General features: G+C 47.3%; 1 protein-coding gene across 1 annotated transcript; it reads left to right on the plus strand.

Moving 5' to 3' along the window:
* Positions 1–6,143: 6,143 nt before the first annotated feature.
* LOC8037311 (GILT-like protein 1) lies at positions 6,144–7,908 on the plus strand. The gene has a single exon (XM_002412238.5). It carries the CDS (start codon positions 6,471–6,473, stop codon positions 7,179–7,181), a length of 711 nt encoding a protein of 236 aa, XP_002412283.3. The 5' UTR covers positions 6,144–6,470; the 3' UTR covers positions 7,182–7,908.
* The last annotated feature ends 13,522 nt before the right edge of the window (positions 7,909–21,430 follow it).

Consider the following 21,430-nt stretch of genomic DNA (forward strand, 5'->3'; position numbering starts at 1 on the left):
CCGTGCTTTTGCTTGAGTTTGAGTCAGTCTTTTTGCGTTTTTTAGCTCCTTTGGTCTGCCAGCCTTCTTCGTCGTCGTTGAGTTCCATGTCACAGAGTTGTGATTCTTCGGCATTCAATACGTTGATATTTGAATATTGACCAGCTGCGAGGTCTTCTGCCAAGTCAGCAGCGGAAGCTTCGTACTCCGATTTTGCAAGAGATGTACCGCATATCGAGGAACTCACGCTGTATCGGTCGGTTGCAGCTCTTTGACTTGCCGTTAGTGAGGGAGTTCTGGTGGACATAGCGGAGTCGTTTCAGGAAAGCCGAGGAATAATCCCCAGCCGACCGTCACACCTGCCCGCATGCAGTTGGAGGCAGGCTTCGAACTTGTATGGGCTCAAAGAAAAACGTGTAGAAGGTTGATACTATTAAAATATAGCCAGAAATATGAGAGACGAAAAGAGCACAGACCTATTCGAAGCACGTCTTCTTCTTCCGACATATTTAGCATGAAACGTTCTTTGGCGAGTTACTCCGGATTTTGTTAAGCCGCATTTCGTAAAGCCGTCACCTGCGACGCGGCTAAAGCAACGCGCAGTGTTGCATTATGGGACGTCATAGACTTACATATCAATTCAGTTTCTACGTTAAATTTAGCGGGGAAATAGAATTTTTGTGTAGGTCACGTGACATGAGGCCACCTGACGTCGATTTCCCCGCGAAATCTAGCAAGAAAATTGACGTCCCATGACCTACCACACCAGTTCACTTTCCCCGCTAAATTTAGCAGAAAAATTGATGTCCCGTGGCCGGATGTCACGTGACTTTTACAATTTAGTTTTTTCCTCTAAATTTGGAGGGAAAATTAACGTCACGTGACTTACACACCAATTCCACGTCATGCAACCTGATGTCACGTGGTGCTAGAACGCTTCACGCATGCAACACAATTGCCCAGCAACTTTTGTCCCTTCAATGAACTGCATACATATCTTGTTTCTCTATATTCCCTGACAGTTGTAGAAACACAGCGTGGAGAGTATACCGCGTTAGGCTCTTTCCCGGGCATCTTATTATCGCTCGATCCGCAGTCAGAGAGATCGCGCCATTAATAGAAAAGCACGGCGAATAATTAATTAGGAAGCAAGAAGCGTGAAGATGATCGGTCACGCCCGTCGTTTCTTAAGCTCTCATTGACAAGAGGCCCTAAATTATTGTTAGTGCTGTTTTTGTTGCGGTATCTATAATGAGTCTTTGATGACGAGTTGTTACAAGAAATTGGTTCGAATTGGTTACATAACTACAACCAATGAGAATGAAATGATTCGCAGCCATGTGCCTCGCAAATGGTATGTTCGGAGCGTCTTGCGACGAACAGGGGATCAAATTTTTCAAATTGCTTGATTGGAGGTTTACACAACGGGAAGTTAATCCGTCTTAAAATGGCGTTCTGTGTCTCTTTGAAGGTGGTCAATTTAACCAGTTCCTTCGGCTCTTTCTTTTTTGCCGGGTTTAGGCGGTAACATTTGGTTCTCGTTGCCATACCATATATAGACGCTTTCAGGCAGCTGTGCATGGGCGCCGCCATAACCGACCTTCAGTTTTTGTTCCCTCTTATTCCGTTCGCTCCACTTCATGATTGCCACAGCAGGGCAGGTCATTGCCATTTTAGATTCAACTGTGTCTTTCTTTCCAACATAGGCCCTTGTGGAGACTGGTCAACGCCCGCTTCAGTGGCTTGGCATCTCGGAAAGACAAAAGAAGGTCGGCTATGGCGGCTCAATTTGGCGCGCGCTGAAAGCGTCTATACATAGCGGTGTAAAATGCAAAAAAAAATGCAAACGACCACATGAAGAGTGTTGTGATTGACAGCGGTAGCTGCCGCGTTGTGGAATGGCATGTTGAAGAGATCGACCTCTACAATATTTACATTGGGTTATTTTCTTTCCGTGGAATTGATGTAGGATACGTGTGTGAGGAGATGTGTGCCTTGGTGGAACGATTGTGTGAGATGTTGCATGTGTAAGAGAAGAACACCAGGGGTCCTTTTTTTTTGGCTAAAACGCTCTTTCAGAACGGGGGCACTTGTTAGCACGCCTGCAGTGGAAGAAGCGAAAGTGCGTACGCGAGCTGCTCTATAGGGGCGTGGAGAGTGCACGAAAACGGAACCTGGGTGGCGGTAGTGGAGAGGCGAGGGAGCGCGTCCGCACAGTGCGACCACGTGGGTATTTCGCAACGGCGGCTGCCTGAGGGGTTGGTGGGGGAGAGGAAGGGAGAGCGTCGCTGGAGCAAGAACAGCGGCGGCATGCAGAGGGAAAGGGAAGAGGAGAGCGAGAAAGAGCCTTGAAGTGTGTGGGGAATGACTGGGAAAGGTGAGAGCGGTGCCTCTGCTGCAGAGTGGGGTTTTGCGTTCGTACATGAGCAAATTTTGCCCGAAAAAAGCACTAAAATATACAGCTGTAACAAAAACGATGTCCTGATTATTGTAATAAACCCGGATAGCATACACTCTAATCAAAAAAGGAAGAATGAGGTAGCAAAGGCGCCTCTTCCTCCCGTCTACTGACGTGCCCCCAAGCGGACACAAGAAGAAGGGAGGAAAGAGACATTTTGTTCCTTCTCCAGGCAGACGGGTGGAAGTTTCCGCCCTCCCACCTCGTCTTTCGGTTTCGCTTTTCGAGCAGGTCGCGCGCATTGTTTAATAAATGTTGTTGAGTTGACTGAGCTTCAGCTCAGTCAGCATTTTGTTGTTGAGTTGATGCCGAGCCGAATACCAACCGGTAATCGACGTCGTTCCGCATTTCTGCGTGTCACCCACATAGCAGCATCATCGTGATGGCAGTGTTGTGCGTTGTGAACAGAAGACTGGAATTATCGCCGATGTGACCGTGAATTCGCGTGTCAGGGGTGTATCACGGAGAGGTAAAATGTTGGGCACTGATGCTGCTGGTCGTGCCGTGATCGGAAGGAGTGGGGAGTTGCAGGGTGACATGCCGCTTTACATTAAAGAGTTTGAGACCACTTGAGGGATTAGGTGCCATCTATCGACTTGCGGATGGATAGTCATGCTGGAATTCTGGTCTGAACCGTAGCTCCTATCGGACAGTGGCCTATACATGACTGTCTTTCTGCGATGTCCTGTTGTCTCCTCCCCGAGAGCGATTGCGCTCTGGGGAAAGGACAGAACAGTATGGAAATAGGACGGAAAGTACGTATTTACAGAGTGGAATTTTAGCATTAAGAAAACATAGTAAATAAAATCTTTAAAAAAAAAGCTATTTTTTTTTAGAAATTGCGCTTCAAGAGGCGCTCTGGAATGAGCTCTGGACGTTTTCAAGCTCGCCACGGCGTAGCTGGATCCGTACACTTAACACCTGTCGCAAGTCGCGGCTTTGACTGAATTCAAGTTGATCGAAAAGAGATTTTTCTGCCCGTGAAGCTTCGCTTCCACGTGAGTGAAGACTCCCTCTACAGCGATTAATTCAAGACGACAATTGCAGCCACACGGGAACAGCACAAATTTGAACAAATGCTACAACAGAAATGCTGGCTACGACGTGCCGTGCGGGAAAGCAAACACGTGGCTTGGAAGCGCAGTGGAGCGGCTTGATTTATTGGCTTTCAAATAATTACGGTAAGCGTTTACTTTTTACTAAGAGACTAAACCCCTGAGCCGTTCGAAATACTCTCAGAGCCATTACACTACTGAAAAAAAAAAATATCTACATGCTGGGAATATTATTTATTGCTTGGGTGATCAAATATAAAATTCGTACTTCTAAAACGGCCAGTATAAAAGGCGGAAACGCCGAGCTCAGAAGTAGTTATCGGGTTAGTGTGCTGTGGTATTGACGTTGGTTGGTCGTGTATGTGTATGCACTCAATGTATATGTTCAGCTGAGACTAGGGAAATGCGTGATGTATGCACATGTGTGTATAATAAAGGTGCCCGAAGTGTAATGGTGGCGCCAGCAAATAATGATAATATTACCCAAGCATCAAGGAGAATGCAGGGAATAGTGTTCCACGCACCGAACGTGCCAGCGCCTTCTGCAGTAACTGTTCTAAAGCAAAAGCCTAAAACAAACGGCATCTTGCACGAGCGTTCGTCAACCCTTTATTTTGGTTACTTACTTCGAATGTCTTATACAGCGAAAGTGTGCGCGTGCGGCGCGTGGGGCGGCGCGAGCGTAGAGTTTTTGGACACGCACACGAAAAATCCACGAAACCCTAGCCGCAAACAGCCTCTCTGTAAAAAGAAATGAAACGTTATTGCGTTACAACTTGCAAACGATGATAAAAGAAGAGTGCAGAATGACGAAAATAATCCCTGGAGAAGGGGAACAAGAGGGACAAAGGACAAACACCGGGTGCATTGAGAGATGACATCTGTGCTTTGAAGGCAGAACTTGAACTTATCGAAAGAGAACGTCATCGCGGAGCGTTGGGGAGAGCGGGGCTGGCAGGCTGATAGCTGGGGGGACGCCCACTAAGGGTACCCCTACCTTGAAAAAAGGAACGCGCACCGCATTGAGATAGCAGAAATAAAATATGGTGAGGCAGTTACCAGGGAAGAAGCAGAGATGGAACGCGCCTTTTACGACTATCACAGCACGTTTTGTTTGCTCTTACCTCCATTCAAACACAGCGTTTTAACAAAACAATTTTAATCTTGCACTCAGAAAAAGAAAAAAAAGTTCGTGCGTCTACATTGTCGCACAACACTCGGAGAGCCAATTACCGCAACTTACGGAGGCAGCTCAGCGAATGACGATGCCGAAACATATCTATAGACCAAAATACGCAGTGACATTTTACATTGCTTAATGTCACAGTTGATGAGATGAGATGAGTGCAGTGCAACCGCTAACCTGGGGTCTTTAACCATGTACCACGCAGTCGTGATTACACGAACACTTGCCGGTACAAAAATGATCTGGATGAGTTTCGTACCGGCACGCGTTCGTGTAATCGCTACTGCGTGATGAACGTTAAAGACCTCAGCCGAGCGGTTGTACTGCGCTGGCTAAATTTCTATCTTCAGCTACGAGACAAATGAACCGTTGGGGCGCACTTGCATTAAGGCTGTCTAAACATACAAGCAACGCAATTTTTTCCCGCCAAAGTTTAGCGGGTACATTCCATACTGCAACGCGCGCAGCCACGTGTGATTTCTCGTGTGACACACGCAGCTGCGTGGGTTGCATTATTGGACTTTTTAGTCCCGCCGACGCCGACGCGGACGCTGGATTTTTTGTGACACGATCGAGCTCCTAGACGCTGTCGCGTTAATACGGCGAAAAAAAGTGTCGAAGTGAAGGATGGGAACGCTCGCAGACGACCGAGCTAGCGGCTCTATTTACTTGTGGCGCCATATCTCCCAATACATTCGGAGATATGGCGCCCTCTCCCAACAGAGTGCGTCGTCTGCTCGCTGCGCCTATAGGCGCAGCGAGCGGAAGACGCACTCTGTTGTCTGCTCGCTGCATTGTTGTTTTTCTAAAACAGGAACGAAAACTCGTTCCTCGTTCCTTCCCAATCTTGCAACGATTTTCTGTTACGAGTTCCGGTATGTTGAAAGGAACACATTCACGTTACAATTATAAGATTGGAACGTGTCGTTACATTAACGCTACTTTTTGCGTATTTTATTGATATATTATGCCGGATAATCCGTCGATAAAAAAAAAAAGCGAACGAGTGAAAATTTTTACATTGAACTACGTGTCGTGTCACCACGATAACATTTGTACTAGTTATTTGTTTTCTATTACCTCTCGTACACTTCCCCATCCCTTAAAGTCGGACGTAGAAATAGTCAATGTTAAATTGACTAAATGCGTATTAAATTCGGCTAAGATTTCAAACACCTGTGCAAAAAAAAAAAAAAACGCCATTTTTAGGAAAACGTATTTTTACGTTCCAGTTCCACCGACGCAAGACGGAACGGCGGCACTCGTTTGTTCCCCCCAAAAAGAACGTGTTCCACGAACGTCGTTCTGTGGAACGCCGGTCTGAACAACACTGTGTCGTTCCGCTATCTTTAAACAAGGAACGTCGAATTTTCCCTTTTGTTTTTTGCTTTACAGTACTAACAACGTATGCACGCCAACCCCACTTTCAACAATGCCCTTGTTGGCGATGAAAGACGACGACACAAGTGTCACTTCGTCAGAGAAACGCCACGTTTCCACCCGTGGAACTTTGCGCAGGTGTCAGGAAGATTTCAGCAGTATGCAGATGTGAGACGACGAGTGCGCGGGGTCGACTTTGACCTCCGCGAGTGCTGCTTCGATCCTGCAATGATGCGAAACGCAGGCTGCTCTTTATCTTTCCGGAGAAAGAAAAAGTATCTACTATAATTCCCGAACACATGCACGGATAACAAGACCACGAGACAACGGCTTTCCGCCGCAATCGACAGCCATTCTCCAAACTGCTTCAGATACTTGTTGACGGATCAGGTTCGGACATTTGAAGAGAGCCATGACAATACTGGACGGCTTAGCCGCACTCTGCCTTGCAGTGCTCATCTGCTTTGCGAAGTCCCAGGAGGCCGGACGACTTTTCCCAGAGGACCTGCAATGGACTAACGAGATTGGCGACAACCATCTCGACGCCGGACGCAAGGTGAATGTCACCCTTTTCTACGAGTCCATGTGTCCGTACAGCAGGGAGTTCATCACGGACCAGCTGTATCCTACGTACGAGCTACTACGAGGCTACATGGTTGTGGTGCTCGTTCCTTTCGGTAACGGTCACATCGACAACAAGACGTTAAGAAACGGCAAGACGTACGTCTCCATTACCTGTCAGCATGGCGTCAACGAGTGCAAGGGCAACAAGATCGAGGCCTGCGCCATAAAGAAGTACAAGATGACTAGTCTGTGGTTGCCTTTCGTGGCCTGCATATCCAGGTTCCCGGATCCGCACAAACAAGGCAAGATGTGTGCGGACTCGTTCCATTTGGAGTGGTCCGCTGTGGGCCAGTGTGCTGATGGCAAGGAAGGACAGGATCTCTTGTACCAGATGGGCAGACTGACCGAGGATCACCGCCCTCCGATCAACTACGTTCCGTACATTGACTTTGATGGCGTCCACGACCAAAAGGCTGAGGACGAAGCTCGAGGTAACCTTCTCGGCGTCGTTTGCAAGAAGCTCGGGGACGTGAAGCCAAAAGTTTGTTCCGGTCATTAGGCCGAAGTTGTTCTGTGTTTTTACTCGTATCCGTTATTATAATAATTTCGATTTCTTTATACAAAAGTAAAACACGCAGTATTTGGACATAGCTCGTACTCTGTTTCGATACTCAATTTAAGAATTAGTGGAGGAACGTGTAGAGTGCGACAAAGGGAGCACAATCAAGGCGATCGCCTCTTTTTGTTTAACTCTTTTTTCTTTAAGTGTTGTCATCGAAGCAACAAAAGGCGCGAGAACATAATTATTGAGTTCGCTCTTACTGTACAGCGCAGAGTTGGAGAATGAATGCGTTCTAAAAAATAATATGCGGACTTCGGATCTAGCCTTTTGTATTTATTATCGGATCCATCTCTATAATCTTTCTTTTTATTTGCATGATTTCGCATACATTCTTGGACGTTGTGTACGGCGTTTTTAACGGCGTGTTCACTACACATGCACGACAAAACTTCCGACAGGTCGTGGGAAACTTTGAGAAGATGGTGGAATCCGACCAGCAGTGGGCCAATCCCTGCGTCCCGTCTATTCGCGTGACGCAGTAATTGGCCGTCGCCTGTTCGGATTAGGCCATCTTTCCGAAGCCCCGGACGACCCCTCGTTCCGTCACGCATTTGTCTCGGGCTCTATTTTTGGACGGTTTGAACAAACGATGTTCTGCTGGTGTTTGTTGAATAAAATCCTGCATCTTGCCTACCTTGTGCAGTGATGCGCAGTGTGGTTTTTCCCAGTGTAACATATTCCCAAATGATTTCAGCAATTGCGTTGTGTTTTTTTATACATATGGAAGTTAGTTAGCACTAATGGGCGACTTGTCTCAGCTTTAGACGAGAAATGTAGCTAGTGCAGTATTACCGCTACCCGAGGGTCTTTAACGTGCACCACGCAGTAGTGAAACACGACCGCACGCCGGTACAATGCTCATCCAGATCGAAACGGGCAAGGGTGGGGGATGAACCCAGGATTACCGGGTTCTGTCGCACGAGCTTTGGCCCCACGTGCTCCGAGCTGTTGTGCGCTGGCCGACTCAGCCACCGAACCCCTTGAAATGAAATGATTGCAAGTGGTTTGCTGGACCCGCCTTTAGTTGTAGACGATGCTGCGATTTGCTCACCGTGGCATGGCCTGAAAGAATTTCTGCGCACGTGCAAGGAATAGTTTTAACCAGTTTAAATTTATATGATTGTGTCCCAAGGGGAAACCAAAATAAAATATATGAAATTAATAAAATTGATCTCAGAGAGACGTTTCCATAGGAGGCAGATACAGTATTGTTTTTGTTTTATAAAAAAATATTAACAACGGAAATTGTGAGTTCGACGTTCCTCTACAGGGTCACATTTTTTATAGTGGTGTAAAATATATATATGTTGAAGCCATGTTCTTGGGAGCACCATTGATTGATATACGAACGCCGTAGATAATGTTTGTTTCCGGAGACACAAAATTTTGAAGCTCGTGGCGTGGAGATTGTCAAGTTTTTGCTCAGGTACTTTGCACAGTCGTCAATTTCACACCGAAGGATGCACGTAGCAATATTTTTTCTATTTATTTTATAGAAGGTTCACAAAAATGTTCACGTAGTCTAAAAATTTAAATAAAAGATTTTCATGGCAACATATTAACGGAATGCGTCAAATAAACAGGTTTCAGAGACACATTCACAAATTATTTACGAACGACACACTTTATATAAAACAATGCAAAATAGATCAAAATGATTATCTTTAAATGCATTTTAGGAATGTATAATAAAAATATAATTTGCCGTAATTACCGTTTTGCTATTGTAAAACCCTTTATTTTCGCGGCCCCTATTTTTCGCGAATCGGTCACAGAGGACATAATCGCGGCCACTAAATTTCGCGATTTATAGACGCCTCCATTGAAACCCTTAGAGAACAAAATTTTCGCGTGCCCCTTAAATTTCGCGAATTTTTCACTCCGCGAAAGTCGCGAACGTTAACTGCTCGCGAACATTAAGGGTTTTACAGTATTAATGTAGAAACGCTGCTCATTTCTTTAAATGTAATAAAATTTCACGTAAATATTTAAAAATAAACTTTACTTTTTTTAACTTTTTTTAGTTGTTTGTAGTGGCTTTAACTAACTTGCGATGGTGATTATTGAGTAAGGCACGACCTATTTAAAGGCCGACGACCAGACTCGAGATTCTGCAAAGCAGAAGATCCTCTTCACTATGGGGGAGGAGAAAACAGGCAACGGTGGACAGGGTAGAAGAGGGGAGAAGTGGAAGCGAGGGAAAAGTGGACAGCGCGCACTGGTCTTCAATCTTTAAAAAAACGATAAAAGACCTTCACTCAAATGGAGAGCCTGTCTTCGGTATAGGGACTTTTCCGCACGACGTGGGCTCCAAAAAGACATTTTCTAGCACCGACCAGGGCTGTACAGCGGTGCTGCTCTATCGTAGGGTGTAAAACGTTGTGGTGTGCCTAGTTTAGCTTTAAATTTGTGTTCACTTGCACGACCTACTACACCTCCCCCCCCCCCCCCCCCTCCCACCCTCCCTTTTTATTTTCTTGTTCAAAACACGTTTAAATTGAGAAGCTTCTTTTTTTTTTTCTGGCGCCGTAAAGGTTGCGCATGCCTTATATGTCTATAATATGGGTGGATTTAATATTCTTCAATAATTCCCGGCTTGCTTCGAATTCAAATGATGCCTTTAAATTTATTAATGAAAAAGTTAAGTGCTAAAGGTAATTATTTACGTATTTATATCAAACACCTTTTTTCAATTTTTTTCCCTAAATTTGTCGTTTTGGCAGGAGCCAATATTACATCAATCCTTTTTCTGCGCGATGCATACTTTTCATGTGAAACGTAAGTTCGTCTGCTTCTTTTGCAGGTGTTGTGATGACGTCAGAACGCAGAGCTCTGATTGGTTCTGAATGAAAGATAGCGTGTAGACACCTCAAGGCAGCTAGCTTTGATGTCTACCCACTATCCTTCAATCAGAGCCAATTAGAGCTCGGCGTTTTGCTGACGTCACCGAAACTCTTGCACAAAAAGCAGATGACTTGCGCTCCGCATAGGAACAATTTGGGGCCGCGTTTCGTAAAACACCCTGAATGGTATAGCTGAGTGATTCTCCCCAGGACATGATTATCATATACTGTAAACGGCCTAATTTTCGCGAGGACCTAATCTTCGCAAATTTCGCGAATCGCTTCCAATTCGCGAAAAATAGGTCCCGCGAACAATTCCGGTCAAATTTAAGCACAATAGAATCTATATTGAGATTCCACCGCGTCACGAAAATTAGAACCCGCGAATTATTCCAAAACTTCAGCTTTGACCTAGTGACAAAATATTGAGCCCGCGAAAAATTGGTCGTTTACAGTGGTATATATTGTGACGAAAAACAAATGATGAGGCGGCGAATAACTGGAGAAACTAGTCGTTGAATGGGGCGAACTTGTGTCCAAAACAAAATAGGAGAACGGTACCATGAAAATACTAGTAATATTTGGTTAATGTCCAAGGGGATACACAATCGCGGTTCGAATTCCTATGGAAATTTGTTGTCGGCCCAAATAGGTCCATTTTATAGTCACCGTGTCTGCCAGAGGGAAAACGGCAGGGCGTGTCTTTTAACGTTAGCCTCCCGCACGTGCTCCACACATGTTGACAGAGGTACTTATATTGAATGCTCTATATAGGAGGCGCACTTCCATCACCGTGCGTGCTCTCGAAATAATCGAAAGTACGCAGATAAATGTACAAGATGTGATCAATTAAAAAAAAAAAAAAGTTTACAAAGCCACCGAAAGACAAAATCTTTGGCGGAACCTGGCTTTTATATCATACTTATTTCTATATTTTTATATTTATTTATGTGATTATTTTGTAATTTTTTTTACTGTGGAAATTTTCGCGCTTTATGCATCTCTCGCGCTATCCTTAAAGGAAAGCCTTTTTTTGTTCACAAATACACTCACGAAGTGTTAAGTCACACTGCCCATACATCATACAAAAGAGTACAAACACGAGTCATTGCTATATCCGCGGTTCGAATGCCGCGTGCAAGTTTCCTCCTTAAACTCCTTGCCATGCGCCATTCGAATCACGGATCTCACGGTGACTCGCTTTCGAATCTGTACGCAGACTGTCTTTTGTGTGATGTATAAGCAGTGTGACCCTAGGGTGCCTTCACGCGCGCTTTGCTTAGGGTGGTGGTATCTCGCCATTTTGTCACACACGTTTATTTTTATTTTTTTGTTGAGAAGCGCGTGAAAGAGCGTGTCCCTGCAAGCGCTTGTGACGCTGACTGTGCTATGGCGACATTTTGTTTTCGTCGATTTCTTTGCAATTTGCCCGTGAGCGCGTGCTGTCGGCATCTGGTACTACAAAGGGTGGCATCACCCTAAACAGGAGGACATTGAGGCACCCTATGTGACCCTGGCTTCAAGGCTCGCGCGTTCTTCCGGATCAGTGTCTTGCTGTTGTTTTTTTTGTTTGTTTTTTTGCTGTTGTGCTAGTGATGATGTATTGCTATCGTTGTTATCATGGGCGCATACTTTTTTTTTCGTTTCAAAATTTCTTTGTATTGTTTTGCGTTAAATCGCGTGCTGCTGGATCCTTTTGCCACGGCTCAGGATATTGGTACCCTGTCAGGCGGCTTTGTATCGCTTTTTGTACCTTTGGACCTTCCATGTCCGTTTTGTACCTTCTCGCCTTGGGAAAAAATAAAAGAAATGATTGACTACATTGATGCCTTTCACCGTGCTTTGGCTGCGCGCGCATGCTTGAGGTGCGTGAGGCGCCGAAACTTTGTCGAAGGTAGAAATATGTCTTGCTGAAGTCGGGACAACTGAAAATCCTCTTTGCCGTTTTCTGAACCACCCAGAATCTCGATTCGTTATCTGTTCTCTGTCTCTCCTTCTCCCCCCCCCCCCCCCCCTATACACACACACATTTTTTCTTTCTTCTTTTCCTTGTCTTTTCCATGAAAGCGCAGGTGCATGAGAGGTACAACAAGCGTGTAGCTTTCCCACGTACCCTTTAAACACACCTTTCTCCTCCATCGTGCGCAGCGCTATACTTCCACGCGATTCGTGCCTGGCAGGAGACTTTGTGTGCGCAAGTGCCGGGACAAAGGACAGTCGTAGTTTTTTTCGCGCTGTTAAGCACTGCTCGTCAACTTCCCATCCAAACGTCGCGGTGTGTTTGCCTTATACATTCTGTTTTTTTTTTTTTGGGTACAGTGAAAATTCATCCGAGCATAATGAGGACACACTGTCTTATTATTATTTTTAATGGCGCACGTGGACATGGTGGAAGCGCGTTCTTCGGTCACGTTTGCTTTCCGACTGGAATCTAGCGGAGAGCCAGCTAATTTCCTTCATTCCACTCCTGCTCTTTTTGATCCGGATGAGCATCGTCCCAAAAACTTTACCAGGGAAATACATCGCACTCCACGAAATTCCAGTGGCTTCGGTACTGACAGGCCTTGCGTAGTTGGAGCGGCTATAATAATAATCGTGTTGCGTGTATATTTATACAGCTCGGAGCTAGTCAGCTTCAGTGTGAGTCTGGTGTCTCAGCTGTAGATGAGAACTTTAGCCAGTGTAGCACCACTGCCAGCGTGAGGTTTTAATGTGCACCATGGATAGACGACGTGGTGCACGCCTGTACGAAACTCATCCAGATCAAAACCGGTAGAGGTGGGGGATTCGACGGGAGGAGCCTGCTAGAGCCGGGGTGGAGCGACGAAACCGGCGGCGCCGCCAGCGCCGCACATTCTCTCATGATTCTGCGAAATAAAAATATCTTGATGACCTTGAAGGAGGTGCGTACTACGGCACAGACATTTTTTGTTTCTGAATAAGGCTGAAAGTACATGCATGTGTAATTGTAAGAGATTGATGGAAAATGGAGAGTTTCAAGGTACTGAGTGAGTTTACTGAGGCAGAAAATTGAGACATCCACGAGAAAAGATTTCTGAAACATGTGGCTAAGCTGCGCACATGGGGTGCGCGTTCTGGGTTAGGGTCAAAACTCCCACGGAATCGAGTCCGCGGTTTTTTAGCGTCCACTCCATCGTGGCCGCGGCTACGACTGTAATCAAAATAAATATTGAGTGCATCATGGATGTCGCCCTGACGACGTCACGTGAGTTGTCCTTTCAGTTACGTAGAGTCGCAGAATTCAATTCTAGCGTGCTAAAATAAAATACTTGAATACATTCACACCCACAAATTGTCGAAAACGCGAGTCTGGTTCGCATTTTTTGTTTTAGAGCCCAGCTCTTAGGCGCCCGTTTCCGGCTTGTGCGGTGTCGCCGTCGGCGGCGGCGTAACCGTGCTAAATTTACCTTGAAAATTGACGTCACGTGACGACAACATAAATTCAATTACCCGTAAAATTTGAGCAAGGAAAATGACCTCACATGACTTCGTGTCAAGATATTTATGAACAAGTCCAATTTCTGCGCTAGATTTAGCGGGGAAATTGACGTCACATGCGGAGGAGGAGGAGGGGGAGGTACAAAGGCGGGGGGAGGGGAGAAGTATGGGGAGGACGAGTTGGGGAGTGGAAGAGGAGGAGGTGAGAGGGCGAGGAGGAAAGGAGTGGAGGACGAGCAGCACAGAAGGAGGAGAGGAGGAGAGGGTGCGGAGGAGAAAGAAGGGTACACCCTTTCCTCGTCCCCCTCAGAAGGTGCGCTCTAATTTCTCATTAGAGAGATTTGTATATGTCTTTAATTTTTTTCTTCATATGCTTATATGTTACTCCCTAATATATAAAAAAATCACAAACGTTTTCTGCAAAAAAAAACGAAAAAACAATTTAATTGTTCCAAGACGGCAACGCCGTTTTCGTGGGTTGTTGGTTCTGTCAAGTTGGACAGAACCGAAGAGATTTGTATTAGAAATACAATAGGTCCTTGGTATGGTGCCTGTAAGTCTACTAGTGAAGTGTATGTGATTGTTTTTGTATTCTTTTTCAAATATATTCCATTTTTTACGGCTTTCTTAGTTTTGTTGTGTAGGGTGTGTACATCTTTAATTGTTTGCTTTTTCTAATGCATATGTGTGTTTTCTTTCCACTCCTGCGATGACCTCATCGAAGTCGCAGTATTTTGAACTAAAAAGAAGATTGTTGTGCAGTTGGATGTTCCAATCACAGCCGTCATGGTTTTCATTTTTAGAGCGCAGCGCTTTCGGCCTGAGCGGCGTCGCCGTCGGCGTCGCTGTCGCCGTAATCGCGCGTTAAATTATGGAACGTTTTTCATAATGACGTCACACGTGACGTGACGTGTGACGTCGCGAGGGAAAATTTTCCACTAATCTTGGCGGGAAATTTTTCCTTTCAATTTAAAGGGAAATTTTATCCTCATGACGTCACACGTGACTCTCCCCTACGTACCTTTCCCTCCTCGCCCTCAGGAGCTGCGCTCTAATTCGGCATTGCAGAGGATTGTAAATGCCTCTCTTTTTTATCATTGTAAAAGAGAAAAGAAAAAATTGCAAAATATGTATGTATGTATGTATCTTTTATTTCGGACACAAAAAAGGGTCTGGGGGACTGGGGCAAAAGAAGACGAGTTGTCTTCTGACGAGGCTCCAGCCCCTTTTTCACAGCACTCGGAGGAGACACAGGAACACAAACAGAATAAATATACAAAGATACAGAAATTTCAAGATCAACAACAGAGACAATGATTAAAATCGCGCACAAAGAGACGAGGACAAACGAGGAAGGAACACAGAACACAGAACACAGACCTTCCTCGTTTGTCCTCGTCTCTTTGTGCGCGATTTTAATCATGTTCAACGTTTACCAACTCGCCCAACTTACTACTCTTCAACAGAGACAACAACACACAACTGTCAACTTCGTACTAACTGCAGATCATGAGTGATATAGTATATATTCTACAATCCTTTTTTTAAGATGGAAAAACGAAAGGTGTGCTTGGGCCATTTCTGCTATGTTTGGGTGTTTGTTTAGTAGATCTGGTACGAGATATGTAAGGTGCTGTGTACCGTAATTAGTTCGAACCCTGGGTTTCGTATACTGTGCACTTTTAAGACTGTAATTTGCCGAGGTTTGATTGAAGATATAAAGAAAGGGCGCTTCGTTCTGTCTAGTCTTATTAAAAATAAAAATAGATAATTTGAGAAGCAGGTTGTGATCAATATTTAATATTTTATACTTTTGAAATGCTGGGAATGAGTGTTCGTACCTTTTAACGTTCTCAATAAATCGAACAGCCTTTTTTTTGCGAAATAAATAGTTTTTCTTTATTTGTTTGTGTAGTGGTTCCTCATACTAACATACAGTACTGTAAGCGTGAGTAGACCAGCGAATAATATAATTGCAGTTTCACCCTTTTCGGTAGTAATTGTCGGAATTCGTTTAATATTCATATTGCTCTTGCAATATCAACCCTCATTTTTTCTATGTGCACAGTCCAACTGAGTGTTTCTTCGAACCATACACCAAGAAACCTGTAATATTTAACGCCTTCAATTTTTTCCCCGTCATAAAAGATACTCAATGTACGCAAAATAGTTTTTTTTTAATCTGAACAACACATATTTTGTTTTACTAGTGTTAAGATTACGCTGGTTGCGCTTTAGCCATAATAATAATTTACTGAGCCAACTATTTGCAGATTCCTCGAGCTGATCCAGATTTCTGCTAGAAAAAAAGACATTGGTATCATCAGCATATAAAATAATATCATGCGATTCAGGTATATTCACAATACTGTTTATATAAATTAGAAATAATAGAGGCCCCAGAATCGAACCTTGCGGAACGCCATATATTATCGGTGCGAGTTGAGATTGAGATCCATTAAGTACCGTATATTGAGAACGCGAATATAAATAGCTGCGAATTAATTCTCGTGCATTACCTCTAATTCCGTACGCCGATAGTTTCTCCAGTAAAATTTCATGTTTTATTGAATCAAACGCTTTTCTAAAATCCAGGAAAATCCCAATGGTATATGTATGGTTTTTTATATTAGTAATTATTTTATCTTTGATATATATTACGGCTGATTCGGTTGATTTTCCTTTCTGAAAACCAAACTGTTTGTCAGTTATAACATCATTAATAGTAAAAAAAATGTAAAATGTGTATAAAATCAATCGCGACAATTGTGAACGGGCTTGAGTTGAGCTAGTTCGTGCATTACTAGGATAGGGCCAGCTTGGATTTCTTCTATCTTTATTTTTCATGTTTTTTCGTCTCCTAAGTTCAAGCTGGCCATAAACTAGAAATGTGGACGCCCACGGTAGGCTCCGGTCTTTGTGAGGTAATAATGCTGGTTTCATCTTGAAACTTATTATATAATAAAATTTTCGTCGCAGTAGCAACGCAAACTAGCGAACTAGTTGCTACGAAAAGCTCGCATATAATGTAGATAATTGCGGCACAAGCGTTTTCCCCTGCCTTCTCCAAAACGCGAAATAATTGAATTTATTATTTAATGCATTCTAATAAATGCTATTTTTTAATGAAAAAGCTAGTTTTGTTGTCTTTCTATCTTCCATTGAATGTCATGCATTGACATGACGCTGGATGCTGGGATCTCAGCGCCGTTAGGAACGGCCAATCAATTGAGTTAAATCTATTAAAACGAGCAAGTTTACCATTCGTGAAGAGCCGCCTAATACCGAATCCCCAGATGTTTATTTTGTAACCTTCCCGGTTCTGAAATAGGCGGCTCTATTGTTATGACAAACGTTAGTACCGGCGTCGTTTTTAATGACAGCAAACTCGCACAACCTTTACTTATTTTCTTTATTTATTTGCAACCTTCCGCCTTCCTATATTTCGTCTCATCCTACGATGGACTAAAGGCCAAAGCCACGGGCCGCAAGGTCCAATCACGTAGCAAGCTAAAATATGACACGCTTAGCATTGGTTAGGGGTGGACGAATGATCCTCCCAATTCAAAAGCGCTGCATCATTTTTATAGCTTGGACACTGCAAAGAGCCTGTATGACACAGCTTTCTTGCAACGTAAAATTGTTGAGTCACTCAGTGCTATTCAATCGAAACTACCGTCCGCCCCTCCGCATTAGTGATTCGAGACGCGGGTGCCGATACGCGCATCGAAGCGAAATACCACGCAACTTTTAAGTGGCTCGTGATTGAATCTGGCGGTCCGTAGCTTCTGCCTTTAGTCCATCGTAGGGTGAGACGAAGTATAGATGTTCGGAAAACAAGATCGCTGTTTCATTGCCGTGAGAGTTCGGTGGAGGAACGCGGTAAGCACGCACAGCGTTTCCATCCCATATCAGAAGTAGCGATCGAGTTGATTAAGCCACCTCGTTTGACACGCTGACACATAGCCAAGGCGCAAGAAAAAAAGCCACAAGGAAGAAACGAAACTCTCGAAAACTCTCGAAGACGGTTTTAGCTCACTTTACAACCTAACAAATAATTTTCTTCGAAAACACGGGCAGTGAGGTCATTTTCGTATACACTCTAAAGAAAACGCCCCAGCTGCGAATTACAAGTTGCTATTGTTGCGCACTGCTGAAACAACAAGAAGCATCAACTGGAACTGAAATTCAAGCGAGCGTAATTTGCGCGACGCGCCGAACGTTCGCGAAGCGTATGAGCGGCTGTTGACGGTGCGTGCGGAAGGAGAAGAAACAAGGTAACCGGAAGCTAGCTCAATACGGCTACTGAATAAACACGGCACAGCCTAAATACTGCTAACGGATGACTTAAAGAAAAATAAGACAGTCATACGTTGGAGAAAAGGGAAACCGAGAGCCAAGCATACGGCCATAGGTCCTCAGTGTCGGTTGGGCTCGAAGATGGCGAAATGGGCGTGGCCATGGCATTGGCGTGGCGTGTCAGTGACGTAGTTGACGAGCTGTCAACGAGGACACGCCAGCTTGCCAAACTCTCCCCTATATATGGCTCTGATTCCGGAGGACCTCGGCTAACCTCTGCCGGCGAAAAGCCCGTGATCAAGGGTGACTGTTTTTGATCTTAGAGGTTCACAGTGTGGCTTATGGGATGGCGACATCAGCCGATAGTGTCGCCAGTGGGGTTGCGACATCAGCCGATAAGAAGGCCAAAAGAAACCACGAATGACGTTACGACTGGTCAGAGGTTGTTCTCGTTTTCTCGTGTTTAGTTACATCTTCGGAGAAAACGAACGTGATATTCGCATTCACGGTATAAAAATTCGGCAAAATTCACGTCTAACTCGTTTTTTTTTTTTTTTTTCAAGAAGTGTTTTAGCTTTTCATTAAAATGTCGGTGACTCTGCGCCGAGGAAGTGAGAGGGAGGAGGAGACGAGAGGGGACGTCAGAACTCCGAGCTCTGATTGGACAGATTAGTGGGTGTAACAAGTATGTAGCGCCCCCCTCCAGTCCGCCCGTCTGAGGCCGCCTGGCTCGGCGGGCAACATTGTTCACCGCATCAATAAACGCCGTTGAGCGCACGCGCTCCGGCCAGACATCGTCCACCCCCTCAACCAGGCTGCGTGTCGTCTCTCCTCGGCGGGTGCTTCGGCCCCTTCGTCCACGTTCGAGAAAGATCGTGACACTGGCGACGAGGAACCGTGGCACTGGAGGCCACCAACGTGCACGGTTCGGCCCACGCCGCCGAGAGAGTCGCAACACCGCCCCCCGCTCCTGTCGCCATGCCGCTGTACGGGAGGCTCGAGCCGTTCGAGGGAGATGGGTCCGCCTGACCGGTCTACGAAGAACAGGTCCACGTGTTCTTCCGGGCGAACGACACGCCCGAGGCGAAACAACGGGACATCTTCCTGGCCAGCTGCGGGACCCGCGTCTTCAGCCTCCTGCTCGACCTCCTCAAGCCGGCCACGCCGCACGTCAAAACGCTGGGTGAGCTGCTCGCCACGCTGCGCTCGCACTTCAGCCCGGCGCCGTCCACGCTTATGGAGCGGTTCCGCTTCAACAACCGGAGCCGCCAGGACGGGGAGACCCTCGGGCAGTTCGTCGCTGCGCTACGAGGGTTAGCGAACACCTGCGCCTTCGGCGACCAGTTGGACTCGCTACTCCGGGACCGGTTCGTCTGCGGCATCAACAACCCTGCCATGCAGACGCGACTCCTGGAGCTCCCCGACCCCTCGCTGGACGACGCGGTGAAGGCAGCGCTGGCGATGGAAGCAGCAGCGAAGGACGCCAGCGAGATAGCGCGTGCGGCCGGCTCACTGTCGACGGAAGCGGCGGTGAACAAGATGGCGGCAAGGAGCGGTGCCTGCAGCCGCTGCGGTGCTGCCCACTCCCCCTCACAGTGCCAGTTCGTCCAAGCACAGTGCTTCACGTGCGGGAGAACTGGGCACCTCGCACGTGTCTGCCGAGGGGGGAGGACGAGCGGCGGCCAGCAGCAGCGGCGGCAGCCTGGTTCAAGCCCGGGTTCCAACCAAGCCCGCGGCCAGGGTGGCCGTCGCAAGAGAACGCGGCGGGGACGAGTGGCACCAGGCCCGGGTCCGTCTTCAGCCAGGGTCCACGTCGTGGCCGAGGACCCGCAGATTTTCGACGTGTGGCAGACGAGTAAGCCTCCATCGTCCGTGCCACCTTACTTGGTGTCCGTCGAAATCTGCGGCCACCCCATCACCATGGAGCTGGACACAGGGGCCAGCGTGTCGGTCATGCCCGGGAAGCTGTTCAAGCGGACCTTCCCCGGCGTGTCCATCGAGGCGTCTGACGTCATGCTGCGCAGCTACTCCGGGCAGCTTTCCCAGGTCCAGGGTCGGGCCCAAGTCAGCGTTCGCCTTGGCGACAGGGAGGCAATCCTTCCCCTTTACTTAACCAAGGGGTCGTCGCCGACGCTGCTGGGCCGAAACTGGATTCACTCGCTGGGTGTTCGGCTGCCGGAGTACCAGGAGGCTGCGCTGCACGTGGTGAAAGACGTCCCGAGCCTCCTGACCGACTTCCAGTCCCTGTTCCAGCCGGGGGTGGGCACCTTCGCCGGCACGACGGTCGGCATCCACATACCCGAGGGAACCCGGCCTCGGTTCTTCAAGCCGCGCCCGCTGCCGTTTGCTCTGAAGGACGGGGTCACCCAGGAGCTGCAACGGCTGCAGCGAGAGGGAATCCTGGTGCCCGTCAAGTCTTCCGAGTGGGCCGCACCGATTGTTCCAGTCCTCAAGCAAGACGGCCGCGTCAGGATCTGCGGGGACTTCAAGGTCACCATCAACCCGGTCGCTACCGTTGAGAAGTACCCGCTGCCTCGGGTAGAAGATCTCTGGTCGGCTCTGTCCGGGGGACAGAGGTTCTCCAAGCTCGACCTTCGAGATGCCTACCAGCAGCTGGTGCTCCAGGATGCCGCCCGGAAGTATGTCACCATTTCAACAACTATGGGACTCTTCCAGTACACGCGCCTACCGTTCGGCGTGGCCTCAGCCCCAGCCATCTTCCAGAGAGAGATGGACAACCTCTTCAGGGGCATGAGGCACGTGGCGGTGTACTTGGACGACATCCTGGTTACCGGTACCGACGACGGGGACCACCTGCAGAACCTGCGCAAAGTCCTGACACTACTACAGGACGCCGGTCTCAAGCTGAGGCTAGACAAGTGCGTGTTCCTGACCCCCAGCGTGGAGTACCTGGGACACATCATCTCCCAGGCTGGCCTGGCCCCGGCACCCCGCAAGATTGAGGCCGTGCTCAAGGCGCCGAAGCCCAAGAGCAAGAAGGAGCTTCAGAGCTACCTCGGCCTCATCAACTTCTACAGGAGGTTCCTGCCCAACCTTTCGACGCATCTGGAGCCGCTGCATCGACTGCTTCGTGACGGTCAGCAGTGGGCCTGGAAGAAGGAGCAGGACTTGGCCTTCCAGCACAGCAAGGAGCTGGTCGTTAAGGCTCCAGTGCTGGTGCACTTCGACACGGCCAAGCCTGTAGTCCTCACCGTGGATGCGTCGCCGTATGGGGTAGGAGCCGTCCTGTCGCACCGGGGTCAGGATGGTCAGGAACGCCCTGTGGCGTTTGCTTCTCGTCGGCTTCATGCGGCGGAGCAACGCTACAGCCAGCTCGACAAGGAAGGCTTGGCCCTCATCTTCGGGGTCCAGCGCTTCCATCAGTACCTGTGGGGCCGGCAGTTCGAGGCAGTCACGGACCACAAGCCGCTGCTGGGGCTGCTGGGGCCTGACAAGGCGGTCCCAGTGCAAGCATCGCCTCGTGCGGTACGCTGGGCCTTGACGCTGGCAGCCTACAGGTACAAGCTGGTTTACCGCCCTGGGAAGGACCTGGGACCTGCTGACGCCCTGAGCCGCCTGCCCCTG

The sequence above is a fragment of the Ixodes scapularis genome, unplaced genomic scaffold, assembly GCF_016920785.2.
Source record: "Ixodes scapularis isolate PalLabHiFi unplaced genomic scaffold, ASM1692078v2 PGA_scaffold12__126_contigs__length_90152505, whole genome shotgun sequence".
Taxonomy (NCBI): domain Eukaryota; kingdom Metazoa; phylum Arthropoda; class Arachnida; order Ixodida; family Ixodidae; genus Ixodes; species Ixodes scapularis.